This window comes from Limulus polyphemus, unplaced genomic scaffold, assembly GCF_000517525.1.
Source record: "Limulus polyphemus unplaced genomic scaffold, Limulus_polyphemus-2.1.2 Scaffold1420, whole genome shotgun sequence".
NCBI classification, from domain to species: Eukaryota; Metazoa; Arthropoda; class Merostomata; order Xiphosura; family Limulidae; genus Limulus; species Limulus polyphemus.
The window spans coordinates 89,992-104,961 of record NW_013667030.1 but is presented as its reverse complement, the minus strand read 5'-3'; the positions used below and the strand labels follow the sequence as shown (position 1 = coordinate 104,961).

Here is a 14,970-nt window from a genome sequence, read left to right as displayed (position 1 = left end):
GAAATTATGAACATTGTTCAACATCATGAAAATTAAACCTTATTTTCAATAAGCAATCCTGAAAAATATTTGGGGGTGCTTAACTTTTTTCCAGGTGTATATATAGATATAGGTAGTTAAGATCTAATTTTATTTTATTCAAATAATTATGAAATTTTTTTAGATAAATTTTGTTTCTTTCTAAATACATTTTACTTTGTCTTTATTTTTCTAGCTAAGTGAAAGTCAAAATGTACAATATTGAGTATCTCATCTGTTTTAACATTCTAAGTTTTAATTTGTTTTACATTTAGTGTTTATATGAGAGAAATTATTTACTAATCATAGATTGTTTTTTACAGCTTTACTGCCTGAGCAGCCTTTGCTAGTATTTCATGAATGTAATAAAACCAAGCTTCACTTTGCTCATAAACAGCATTATTTTGGTGCAAAGAATACAACATTTTTTGTGTATGTTTTCAACTTCAAGACTCCAATCATCATAGAAATCTCCTTCTCCCAGCACAAATCTCTTGACCTTCTCCAGTTCTTCATCACGTTTTCTAGGTAAGTTTTTGTACATCTGAAGGTTTGATTAACACTTTCACTTCTGTCATCTTTTTCTTGCTCATGTCAAGAGATTTTAGTGAGTTACATTCAAAATTTAATTAAAGTACTTTCTTATCATGCTATATGAATAAACTTGGCATTAAAACATAGCTAACAATCCTTGTTTTAATATTATATTACTTAATTTTATAAGTCAATATTTAAAAAAATCCTGTTTCTCTAGTATGAGAATTGTGATATTTCCTATCTAGGTATTCCCCTCTTCTTAAATTTATTTACCACCCCTCTGAGAATTAAGAAAATTAATGCAAATTACTCATTATGATGTTGTCATTGCTAAGGGAAAGCATACTTTTTATAGCCTTTGATCTTATTTGGTCACAGAGCCATAACCTAGAAAATAAAAACCCTCTTGCCACACCCACCTGTCACATTTTCTTTTCGGAAATTGCCAATAGTTTTCTTTGACATTTCTTACTATATTATTTATAACCTATAGAAAGCCAAAGTTTTAATCTATCAATTGATGTTTTATATCACATTGTTTTCCATACAGAGAATTGTCTATGTTGCTTCCAGTTCAAACTTTATTCCCACAGGAAACACATCAACTAGCTTAGCTTAGCTTAATTTTTAACAGCTCTTGTCTCATAGTTAGAAAGCCAGAAAAACTGTGATAGTTATGGGACATTGTCTGCTTTATGCATGTTATTTTTCTGTGTTCTTTGATGCATTATGTGATTAAGTAAAAAATTATTTAGTGAAGTAATGGCATTAGTATTAAAAAGTAGGGTTAAGTTTCATCGAAAGTCAACAGGTAAGTACTTTATTTCTTATTTTTCTTGTACTTTCGTTATTTTTTAATATAAAAGTCACTACTATTTCAAAATTATAAACTTTTTTTAGGTTGAATTAGGTAAAATAAAGAATAACATTAAGAAGAATAAAAATGTTTCACAAGGTACACTTGTGAGTAGCCCGTGTGTTATGTAGTTCATTATGGTAACATGAGCTACATGTGTGCTAAGTGATTTAGAACTTGTGTGGCAAGAATATTAGACAGGATTCAAAGGTCAATAAAAAAATAAAATTTAAGTATAAACAAATGTATACTGTTACACGTTTAAAGCCATTTAGGATAAATAAATGTAGTTTTGAAGTCATTCTAGAAAGAATAAAAAAAGGTAATTTAGATTTATTTCAATTTTTATTTTTGTACTTATGAGATCGGTCAAATTGGCCAACCTTTTATAGAGTTAGAGTAGAGAAAATAACAGATAAGATATAAAGTTTTACTGAATAAAACGTTTGAAATGTATTTAGAAGGTTTTAGAGATTACACAAATGAAATTTAAGATTTTTGAGACAAAGAATAGTATTTTTAATCTTAACATGAAAATTACTTTGCACTCAAAGAAGTCAACACTTTGACTTCATGGAGAAATGTTTAGTGAAAATTCTTCAGTACAAATTCTGATTTTTTGTCTACAAATGACCCTTAATGATTACTGAAAACTTACAAAATATTCTTAAGATACACCAAACATATTAGAAGTTACAGTATGCCAACTACGAAGGTCAATTTGGTACCATGAACTTGGGTCCAAGCCCGTAGTGATAGAGTTAAAATGTCGATTTCAATTCTTAAAGATAAATTGCAAAAAAATAGAGAAAATATTTGGTTGGTTTAGATTGTGTGATACATAAGCATGTAGCATAACTTTCTACAAGGAATTTACTCCATACGATAAAATAGGAAAGTTTAAACAATTAAGTTATAATTTTAGTATTTCAACTGCTATATATATATATATATATATGTATGTTGTTCATTTAATTTTGCTGTAAATGAACTTTTGCATTGTTGATACTGGACGTAGCAGATGTAGTCTGGATAACATAACATATTCTCCTTTGCTTTCACTCATGGACTCTTTGAACTAGAGGAACTAATAAAACTAAATAGAAATATTTTATAAATCTATAATAAGATCAACTTACCATACAACCAGTTTTTTGTTATGTTCAGTGTATTCTGACCAATTTCGAAATAAGCACTTAGTTGCTTGCTATTTTATTTTATAAAGCTGTGGGATAATTTGACTAACTAACTGTAAAATCTGAGATATGCATATACAATTTTAATAATTTGTTTTTGTCATCATAACTGGCTGATTCAAGTTATTGTATTTATGTAACCTTCCACCAGCAAAACAAAAAAAAGGATGAATTTATTAAGTCCAATATTTAATTATTAATTTGTCAATATTCTGAAGTTTTTATTGATGCATCTTCCAAAATCAGTATGTCACATTTATTAAAATTGATAAGTTTAGGTTTTAGCAAATAACCTGTTTAATGTGTTACTAATTTTACATCATTGTGCAATATTTTATTATACCACTTAAACCTGATATTTAAGTTTAGTTATCCCTGTTTAATATTTCTCCATCTATAATTCAAGATAGTAAAGAGTAATTTTAGGTACAGAAGTTTGCAATGACATTAGCAAGCAGGATAAGAAAAAGTGCCTGTGTAAGTGAAAAGGTAAACTTTGGCTCTCATCTGATATTTTCAGCTGTTTCCTTACACTTCTTGTCATTGCTGCTGTACTCTGGAAGGTAAAACAAAAGTATGACTTGTACAGAAGAAGACAGGTAAGGTTTAACTTGCTAGAAATGATTCAAGAGACTTTTATTTATTCATAGTGAATGAAATATAATTTTATACTGTTTTAATGTATTCTGTCCTTGAGTGGGTTCTTTTGGATTATTTGGTAAAAATATTACAAAGTTTAGTCCACATCACAGTAATGAATGAATTAATTTCTTTAGTAACTATGTTACAGCCATATTCACTTGTTGGTATAATTTCATAAATAAACTTTTCCAGATAAACTTTGCAACTAAATATAGGCCTCACTTCAGATACGATATTTCAGTATAAATTGTGAAATGTATGCCTAGCTTAATTAGTTTTGATAGATAAGCAAACATGTAACTCACCAAGTAACTGAACAGCAGAATAGATATAACTCTTACCACAAACCCTAAACTGAATTGCTTACTATAAACTTCATTGATCATCACACTCTGATTACTTGTATTTATAATGTTTTGTTGTTTCTCCAAATTCCACAAAATTTCTGTCATGAACTTTATTTTCATGAATTCTTTAAATCTAGCATCATCATCGTGATTAGCAGATCTCTGTAGCAAACAACTAAATTATAACATTGAAAGTATAGTTGATACTTGAAACCATCAATACTTGGTGAAACTATAATTCAGAATTGAGGAAAAACAAAACAATTATATTTTTCACAAAAACTTTATTTATTCATGACCATGGTTTCTCCAGTAAAGACATCAAATATCATGGCAAAACCATGGTCATGAATAAATGAAGTTTTTGTGAAAAATATAATTGTTTTTTCCTCAATTCTGCAATTGAAAGTATAGCTTACAACAGTATTCTCAGTTCTGTATAAACTGTAATCTTTAATACGTTTAGTTATGTTTTTATGTTATGCTATACCAGGTCCTAGGCCCCAATTCATGCTTGTTAACAGAGCAGTGTAACAGTCCTGCTACTAACAAGAAATGATGATAATAGTTTAAACTTTTCCAGTTTATAACTAAATTAAAATCTTGGAGATATGCAGTTTATATAAAGAAGAAAGAGAGCTCTGTGGTAAAAAGATTGTGAAAAAAGAAATTAATCCCAGCTTAAAGATTTAATATTTATGATTTTTTTAGTGGAGGCTGTAAAGCAATAACATGCAGTGAGTTGAATTTTACAGTTTTAGAAACCACCAATTTTAAAAATTCAGTTTTCACACTATTTGAACTATAAATGAAGAAAACATGTACTAAAATCACAGACTTGTAGCTTTGTTTTGTATGTTATGTTGACAAGTTTTATCTATGCAGGTGGAAAGCTTAAATATTTAATTTTCCCCAAAAAATTACAAGTAGGGAGAGAGAAGATAAAAATATAAATTAGAATTAGCATTTTGATTTTTTTATTACTTTATGTGAAACAGATGTCAAAACAAAATTCTAAATCTGAACTTTTCAGTTATAATTTTATTTTGAGATGATACTAGAGGAAAGATCTGATAGAATTTTTTAAAACTTGATGATGTAATTTGCCCTTATAAAAAAACATGAGATACTGCACTGGAGAGGGTTAAACAATTTTTTTTGTAATTTATATATTGTGATTGTATATTGGTTACAAGATCCCTAATAATGTGTAAGTCGTACGAAAAAAATAAATCAAAATATCATCAATATTGCATTTAATCTCACTAATTATTGCTGGGGTTTCCTAGTAAAAAAGTGATGTCACAATATTTTGATTGATTAAAAAATAAGATCATCCAGTATGATGCAATATATGGATTACACAAATAGTGAATGGTGTGTAAACAATTCAGTAATTTGAAGGTTAATAGAAAACTAAGATGTAGTATCTTTTGCCAGCCTAAAGTCCAAATATTTAATACTTAGAAATGTTTCAGATTTTATCCTAGATAACTTATTTATTCTAACACTAAATTTCAGTTATCACAGCCTAAAATGTGATATTTTATTGATATTAAGGATTTCACATTGAAAAATAAATTTCATATTAACATCATTATACAAGTAATCAGTTTTCACTATTGTGTACTATATTTTCAATATTATGATTTATTTGTTTGCTCGAGGGAGCTGCTAATCATGAAGATGTAATAAACAATAACATTTGCTTGGTATTTTGAGGTGCTAGTACATTGTTTATAAGTACGAGTAATCAATGAATAAAGTTGATGAGAATCAGTGAATTATTTAGTATAAGAGATCAGTTCAGTATAAGAAAAGTTATTCAATTAGAGTTATTGTGTATATTCAGTTGCATAAGTAAGTTTATTTTTGTAAGGTAGTCATAGTATCATTAACATGGAATGTTTGTTGAAATGGTGTTTGTAACCTTAAACTTACATCTTATGTCAAAGTGAATGTAGTTTATAGAAATATAAACTCCTTCATTATTGTTATGTGGACTGGACTTGGCATTATTGTTATGTGGACTGGACTTGGCATTATTGTTATGTGGACTGGACTTGGCATTATTGTTATGTGGACTGGACTTGGCATTATTGTTATGTGGACTGGACTTGGCATTATTGTCATGTGGACTGGACTTGGCATTATTGTTACTAAATAATCTAACAAAATAGAACATGTTACAACAATAAATATTTAATGACTGATAATGTTAAGATAAAGAAAAATTAAAACTAAATAGCAGTATTAAGGTATAAGAAAGTTATATGTATATATCCATTAATTTAAGCAGGACTTGATAAATGTATTAATAAAAACATTAAGTTTCACAGCAGTACTTGTATCTGCCAGTACCTTTGTGCTGAAAGTTTTTATTTGGTAGGAACAAAATGAAATTTTATAAAAAAAAATTAAAAAATGTTTTGGTCTGATACATCAAGTAAACATGCTTCTTTCAACCTATTGTTTTTACACGTGAATACAGGAGTTTTCTCTACATAGGGCAGGAGGGTGGAACTTCCCCTCTCGTAAACTTACTTCGATTCCACTCATATTTGCAAATATGAGGGTTTTATTTCTAGATGATAAATTCTTTAGAGTGAAAAACTTTGGTGTCCTGCAAACTATACCATTTTAAACATACTTTTAAGAAAATCTTGGGGAATATAAACAGACTTGTGTTATATTTATAAATAAAAAGTTCCAATTGAAAATAAAGTCTGTAATGATATGCCAACTACACTATATCTGCTATATTTAGTGTTGGCTGGGATGTGGCAGACATTAGTGCAATTTATAATAGCAAACTGCATGACAACAACCGTTACTATATGAACTATATTAAGTTGATGAATTGTAATTTTTCACCAACTTGTGTTGCAAAAGATGATAATTATAGCAAAGATTTTTTAACACTATATACTATTATTTAATAGATATGATGCAAAGATTTTTTAACACTATATACTATTATTTAATAGATATGATGCAAAGATTTTTTAACACTATATACTATTATTGAATAGATATGATGCAAAGATTTTTTAACACTATATACTATTATTGAATAGATATGATGCACCTTCAGCATTCAAATAAAATCATTTCTCTCAGAAAAGTTGTGAAAGAAAACTGTGAATATGATGAACCAAAATAGAATTAAAGCCTATATTTAAAAACTACAGTTAAATATAGCCAACTTTTTATAGATTGTTTGTTTTACTGAGTTTTCTGATATGGTCTTATCTCCTCTTATACAAGGCTATCTCAATCTTCTTTCTGCCTTCTAAGCATTGCTAACAAATTTTGCACTCATCATACCAGTCTATATATCCCATCAATTTTGTGCCATTTTTGAACATGTACATACCATGTGACTACTCTCCACCAATAGTATTGCACCACCTATATTGGTGCAACTAGCTCCCTGTGCTATTCCCACTCAATCCTCACTTTCTTGATTGACACAGCTTTGTTTAGATGTGTGTTTTTTCACATGTGGATATTGTTAATGATTGTGCTTATCTGCCATTTCAAATTGTTTTCCAACAGTTTTCTTTTACTGTGTTAGCATTCAATTGTTTTAACAAAATTTTTTTTGCATTTATTTCTTGTTACCAAATTATACGAGAACTTATGCAATTCAATATACTGACTACAGTAGTTCCCATTACAGTTGACAACACTACTGATACAACTTCCCAGGAATCAGGTTCAACTTTATCTGCAGAGGAGATACAGACCTTAATTTCCAGGGAGCTAGACTCGTATGTTTGGCTGGTAATTTCTTTTCCTTTTCAAACTGACAATGTTGCTGAGGAAGAATACAATTAAGGAGAAGATAATTTGGACTCCCTTTTTTCTGGCATCTTCTTATTTTGGTCTGTCACACTCTACACCTCTTCAGAAGTTTTAATCTTCCACATCTTTTTTTACGGCTGGTTACTCAGGTCGACACATATTCTGTATGTTTGAGACGAGGGTGGTTTCACTAGTTTTCTTTTTAATGCTTTTGTTGGTGTGTCTCCTTGTCATTCACTTTGGTGGAGGTTCTGTCCTCATTTATTCCTATTGTTTCCATATCTCCTAGTGCATCAGTAGTAAGTTTTTTGACTTGCACACTTTACACTTGGTGTGGGTCAGATGCCCTTTGTGTGGCTTTGTACTTCTCTACATACAGGAGAATTAAGTATTTCACGTCATCAGTGCTCGGACTTTGATAAGTTAGATATTTATGTCTTTTGGCGTCTAAGTAAATTTAACTTTATTGTAAGTTAGATATTGATTATTTCTTTGTTTTCTAGGTAATTTTAGTCTGTTTACACGTTTGTTATTATTACATACTTTGTAGAGTAGGTACAATTCAATGTTTTGTCAGTTCAATATTAATGAATACTTTGTCAATTAGGTATGTTTAACCAGTTTGTACTATACATATCATTCCTACTAGTAACATCTAATTCAGTATTCTATTGGAAAAATTTTTTTTCCATTGTTAAATATTTGCCTTATAATCCTAATTTTCATCAGTGTAGGACTTAATTATTCTGCATTGATACATTGCTGATGTGTTCCTTTCTTTCCCATTTATAGGACTGAGCTTTTCTTCATTCACATTTCCTACATCCTTGATACTAGAATCAAATTTTTCTCCTTGTACTCTACAATTCAGGGTTCATCCCCACAGTACCCACACCATCAATAGTTATTTATAGCTAGAAGTGAAGTGTTTCAGTTTCGTGACCTACTGTTTGGACGAATCTCAGCTCTTTATGTTTTTTGTTGGATGGTAAAATTTTTTGCCCGACATCTTCACTTGATGAGTCTTTGCACTCATCATTACATAGATAACTGGCTCCTGCTTGCTTCTTCCCATTCACAGACCAGAGACCACACTCATCTGCTCCTAGAAGGAGCAACATGAAGGGAAGATTCCTAATAAAAGTGGAGAAATCTGTTCTTACTCCCTCAATACCTTGTTCATTTGGGGGTTTTCTTCAATTCCAACCTCAGTTAGGCCCAGCCTTTCCATCTTTGGAATATGGAGCAAGCAGTCCACAAGGCCCTCACCTCACATTCTCTCACAGCTCGAGATGTTTTATATCTTTTAGGAATGTGGGCTTGCTCGGAAGCTCTCATTCTCATGAGTTGAGCTCATATGCATTCCCATCAGTGGACACTCCTTGATCACTGGAACTACTACTCAGATCCCTTGGACCACTCTTTTTACCCTTCCTTCCCCAGTTAGAGCCGGGGCTGGCTTGGTGGCTAGCAGGAACCAGACCATCCACCTCGTCTGGATTTACATCTGTTCACTGACACATCATTTTAGAGGGTTGGGGTGCTTACCTTGACACTTGGGAGATTTATTCCAGTCTCTGGTCGGTCAAGAAGTTTACTCTCCATATCAACATTTCTAATCGTATGGGAATTCATCAACCTTTGTCCCACTTCCTTCCTCTCCTGTGAGGGAATATGGTTATGGCACACCCCAACAACTCCAAAGTGGTCACTTATATTACCAACCAAGGGGATGCTAAATTCAGATATCTGTGCTTTCAGACACTGGATCTCCTTTTCTTGGTCCACAGTCACCCCATGCTGGTATAAGCTTGCCACATTCCTGGTGCCCTGAATCTGGTTGAGGATCAATCATCTCATCCCAACAAAATTTACTCCAAATAGTAGCCCCTTGATCCACAGGACTTTCAGTGGGTGTATTCTCAGCTGGGAACATCTCATATCAATGTTTTCACCACCCACTGGAACACCAAACTTCCTTTCTGTTGGTCTCCTGTTCCACATCTGCTAGCTCTGGGAGTGGACATATTCATTCCAGACAGTTAAGGTCAGCACATCTATGCTTACCTTTCCTTATCAACTCCTCTCTAGAGTTCTATCCCTAATCCTAATCCAAACTTCTCTGTGTCTAGTCCTAGTTGTAGCTTCGTATTGGCCATCACAACATTGGTTCCCTCTGCTTCAAACTTTAGTTGTACAAGCTCCCCTACCCTTATCTCTGTTTCGGTGTCTACTCCATCAACCTCAGTCGGGCATTGTTCATTCAGACATCACCACACTCTGTCTTCATGCATGGCTTTGGTTAAGCCCATTACTTCAGCCCAGGGATTGACTTCATGTGTTGGATCTTTCCTTTCCCAATCCATCTGACCTTCTTCCATGTCCATTTACCAAAGGCAGTGATCTACCTTTGGTCTATTCAACATGGCTTCTATCCTTTTCACCCTTCCGTTCCTCATTTTTCCCAATTCTTCAGCTGGTTGTTTGACGAAAGCTTGTCCTCTTCCAATATGTCTAGCTATCAGGCAGCCTTGTTGAACACCTTTTCTTTCTCCAAATTTCATATAGTTTTGTCTTCCCCTGTCATTTCCCTCCTTTTCTGCTCCTTTGAGTCATGCATCCTTCACATTCCTTTGAGTTGTCTGATTGGAATCTCAATGTGGTTCTTTATATCCTTTTTCTACATGTTCCAGGTACCATCTCTCCCTCAAGACCAATTTTCTTCTCCTCCTTACGGTGTTATGTGGCATGTACTTCTTCCCTTTGGGGTTCATGTTACCAACTTTTTATTCCCCCGGAACCCTTCTGTTTCTCATTATCTATCCCTTGTCATGCTAACTGGTTGGGTTTGTCAACTCATTAGGCTGGCATATTTGGATTTATCCATGTTTCTTCTCATGAAATTCATCATATCACCATGTTTTTGGCAACTTGCTTTGCCATCTTTTGGAGAAGATCATTAAGACCTACTCCCAATACCTTCATCAGTCATTATCTGCACAATCTGGCTGTATCTTCCTCAGGTGGATATTGTTTTCTTCCTGTGATGATTCTACACATGTCCATTTGCCTTTGACATTTATGTTTTTATTTTCATCAACCCTTGTTTTCACCACTGATAATGGGATTCCACTTTGTGGTGGTTGTTGCCTGGTAAGGTATGCTTTGCCTCAACCCAGCACTATTTACTGATTACATTATAACACTCACTGTAGAGATGGAATGTTCTGCAAGACCACTAGTGGCATACCCAGTGGTATTTATATATATGTTTATAGATATCAGTAAGTGTCACTTAATGGGAGACTATTACTTGAACTTACCTCCTCTCACACACACCTTCCTCCCCACTGCAGGTGTTCTTCGTTTAGAGCTTGTAGAGGTGCAGAGTGTAATAGACCATAATAAGAAGGTGCCAGAAAAAGTGAATCCAATTTCTTCTCTTTGATTATATTCATCCTCAGAAACACTGTCAGGTTGAAAATGGGAAGAAATTGCTGGCTGATGTGGAAATCTAGCTCCCCATGAATTAAGGCTTGTACTTCCTCAGCTGATAAAATCAAACCTGATGCCTGGTTACTCCTACCAGAATTATTGTTTACCGTAACGGGAACTTCCATTGTCAATACACTTAATCGCGAAGTCATTCTAATTTACTGTATAATTTGGTAACAATAAACAAATGCAAAAAAAGAAATTTGAAACAATTGATTGCAAACACAGTAAAAGAAAACTGTTGAAAAAGATACTGAAATGTCAATGAAGTACAGTTGTAAACGGTAGTCACATGTAAGAGAAAGAAGAAAAAAAACACATCTAAACAGTGCTGTGCTAATTCTCAAGAGTGAGGATTCAGTGGGAATAGCATAGGGAGCTGTGAATTGTGTGTTTGAATCCCGTAACTGGACATGCTCTTCTTTTTTGACCATTGGTGTGTTATAATGTGATGGTCAATCCCATTGTTTTTTCATAGCCGAAGAATTGGTTGCAGGTGGTGTTGACCAGCTGCCTTCCCTCTAGTCCATCACTTCTAAATTAGAGATGGCTAGCACTGATAGCCCTCGAGTAGCTTTGTGAGGAATTAAAAATAAAAGTATTGACATATTAGAAGTGGTGCTTTCTGTACCCTTACTATAAACAACAAATAGTAGTCAATTTCACAACGTTGCTGGTTTATTTTGATTGTTTCTGTGAATTTTTTAAGTAAATTTGACTGTAGAACTTACTTGTGAAAAACACACCTTACTTGTGTCAGGTAATATTTTACAAGTTGGTATCTCACCTTACTTGTGTGAGGTAATATTTTACAAGTTGGTATTTCACCTTACTTGTGTCAGGTAATATTTTACAAGTTGGTATCTCATCTTACTTATGTCAGGTAGTATTTTTACAAGTTGGTATCTCACCTTACTTGTGTCAGGTAATATTTTACAAGTTGGTATCTCATCTTACTTATGTCAGGTAATATTTTTACAAGTTGGTATCTCACCTTACTTGTGCCAGGTAGTATTTTACAAGTTGGTATCTCACCTTACTTGTGTCAGGTAATATTTTACAAGTTGGTATCTCACCTTACTTGTGTCAGGTAATATTTTACAAGTTGGTATCTCACCTTACTTGTGTCAGGTAATATTTTACAAGTTGGTATCTCACCTTACTTGTGCCAAGTAGTATTTTACAAGTTGGTATCTCACCTTATTTGTGCCAAGTAGTATTTTACAAGTTGGTATCTCACCTTATTTGTGTCAGGTAATATTTTACTTCCAAATTGCATTTCATAGTAAATTTGAAACCCTGCATAACCTGTCAATACACAAAACCTTTTATTTCTTGCAGTTGCATACTGCATGCATATATTGTTATAAAGTACTGTATTGATGTATTTATATCATTAGTATAGTTGCCATTTCTACAAGTGATCTAATTTTATTGGAAGATAGTGTATATATTTGGTTACACCAATTTAAATTGTAAGGCCTGGTACACTTTTTTAATTATGAAATATATTAAATACCCATATTAAACCTTGATAAGGATAAAACTCTAAAAAACTTTTAAGCTTCAAACAAAGAATCTTTATATGAACTTTAAAACTGTATAATTGTTGATCATTTCATTTACAAATGTTTAATTTTACGAAATTAAACTTTTACGTATCAGTTTATGTAGTAAAAACTTGAGGACAATTTTGTGAAATACATTTTAATGAAAAATATATTTATCTATCTTAGAGTTTTGAAGGTTATCCTACTTCTTGCGGTTATGACTAGAGATACATAAAGTATTCTCTGTCAGTAAATTTATCATGTTATAAACCTACTAGTTCTTCAAATGGTTACATTTCAATAAGTTTTTATGTTCTTAGTGTTAAAAGTACATAACATGAAATGGCTTTATTTCTAGCAATTGTTTGTTGAGATGGAACAGATGGCTAGCAGACCATTTGCTGGAGTTCTTCTATCAGTAGATAACCTTGACTTGTCTGAAATTAGCGAAAATACTGATTCTGTAAGTTTATAAGTCTAGTCATGTGGAGTAAAATTTGTAATTTTATACTACAGGTAGAAATTTCCAAAACAGTGCAGATGTGGCATGTTGAAAATGGAGAGTCATATGTAGGACTTTTTGAACATCAAATATATATATAAGAAATATACAAAGAGATTTAATGTTTATATTGAGAACTGAGTAATATGGTGGACTTATTTATGATTAATATATATATAATCATCCCATTTGTTGTAATTCCCAGCAGTGGTCTGACAATAGTTTACCATGAAAGTTAACAGTATCCAACAATTTTACATTTCATTTGACCCTTCTGTGTAAGATTTTCAGGGGTCATACATAGTCACATTTGTTTATACAGTAAGATTAACAAGTATATTCTTGACCAGAAATAGTAATTTGTACATAATACGTTGATGATACATAGAACATTAATTGATATTTTGAAGTTTTAAGAAAAACACTGGATGTTGACATACAAGACAGAAAATGTCTGATGATTAGATTTTATATTTAATATTAAAGTTTATGTCTTAACTTCTAACATGATTATATTGATCGTATTTTCTTGTAATCTTTTCTCATGATGTTACAAGGGTTTTAAGCTTTTTTTATGTTGGGTTTGCAGTCATATCCTGCCCCTGTGGCTTTAGAACCATGTTTGGGGGGTAAAGCAGCAGTACTTAGCCTGATTGTCAAATTGCCAACTAATAACGAGAATTACACTCCCCAAGGCCAGTGTGGTATAGCCATAGCTAGTGCTCTAGTATCATTAGGAAACCTGAAAAAAACAACTACGGCAGTGACAACTACTCCGGTGATTAAGGAAGAAGGGAAAGTAGAACTTTGGAAGCCTCACAATCACAGTGGAACTTATATATGATTACGAGGTTTGTTGAGTTATTGAAAGTTCTATTGGAAAAATACATACTTAATTGGAAGAAAAAGTCCAATGTCATTCAGTGATAAAGAGAAAAAATAAAATAAATATTTTCATTCTTACAAAATTGTTGAAGCAAAAATTGTGCTAATAGAGTTTTGTATTTCTTTGATAAGTATCAATCCTACCCATCTGTAAAACTTTTCTGTATTGAAATGTAGTTATTCTACTTTTGAGGTGCTTTATATCTTCCACTTACAGGATGTCTTGACTGTTTGAAGAACAATTTAATGTAGTGAGTTTCAAATATATTTGTTTTCATAACATTATATAGTACACTAACTAACATTCCTTACAAATAAGTCTCCAGTACGTTCTATATTAGCCACTTTGTGGATTTAGTTTGTATTAATTTTCTATAGTTTACAGGTAATTACACAAGTGGATCAAGAGTAATTCTGTAAAACATTGTATTCTGTCAGACTCACAACATGGCTAATCAGTTATTGAGAGAGAAAAATTACAAGAGAAACACCTGTGTTTTTGTATCTTTTTTTGGCAAGTTTTGGCTATGTGCATATGTAGCTTTCTTGAGGCTGAACTGAATGAAGATGTGAAATTTAACTGGCTGTTAGGGTAAATATTTCATAAATGTGATGTGTGCAGAACAGAAGTACATATAGTATAATTATATTGTTATATTTTGATTACCAACAATAATAGGTTAAACAACATATGAAATCAAAATACAATACTTTATAACTTGATTTGTGATGAGGAAGCTAGAGATTGATGACACCCTTGAGCAACACAGGCATTTGTCTCTAGGATCACTTAAACAGTAACTTAAACTATACTTGAACTCTTAACTATATCTCAAAGAATTCCAAGTACTTCAATGTGGCTGTGAGTTATATGCAGAGTTCTTCAAAGAATAAGAACAACAGTTTTAAAATCCTAAAGCTTGTTGATGGTTCTTGTAGTGTGGCCAGAACAACAGTTTTAAAATCCTAAAGCTTGTTGATGGTTCTTGTAGTGTGGTCAGAACAACAGTTTTAAAATCCTAAAGTTTGTTGATGGTTTTTGTAGTATGGCCAGAACAACAGTTTTAAAATCCTAAAGCTTGTTGATGGTTCTTGTAGTGTGATCAGAACAACAGTTTTAAAATCCTAATGTTTG

The 14,970-nt window shown here is 32.2% G+C and overlaps 1 protein-coding gene across 2 annotated transcripts in view; it reads left to right on the top strand.

Moving 5' to 3' along the window:
- LOC106463479 (attractin-like) overlaps nt 1–14,970 on the top strand; it is a 110,620-nt gene that overhangs the window by 92,438 nt on the left and 3,212 nt on the right. For both annotated transcript variants that reach the window (XR_002611504.1, XM_013923518.2), the window contains exons 21-24: nt 342–546; nt 3,128–3,206; nt 12,807–12,911; nt 13,540–13,801. Coding sequence is in view for 1 of the 2 variants with exons in the window: in XM_013923518.2 (XP_013778972.1) it covers nt 342–546; nt 3,128–3,206; nt 12,807–12,911; nt 13,540–13,794 (644 nt within the window). In the remaining variant the exon portion in view is untranslated. The remainder of the gene's footprint in view (nt 1–341; nt 547–3,127; nt 3,207–12,806; nt 12,912–13,539; nt 13,802–14,970) is intronic.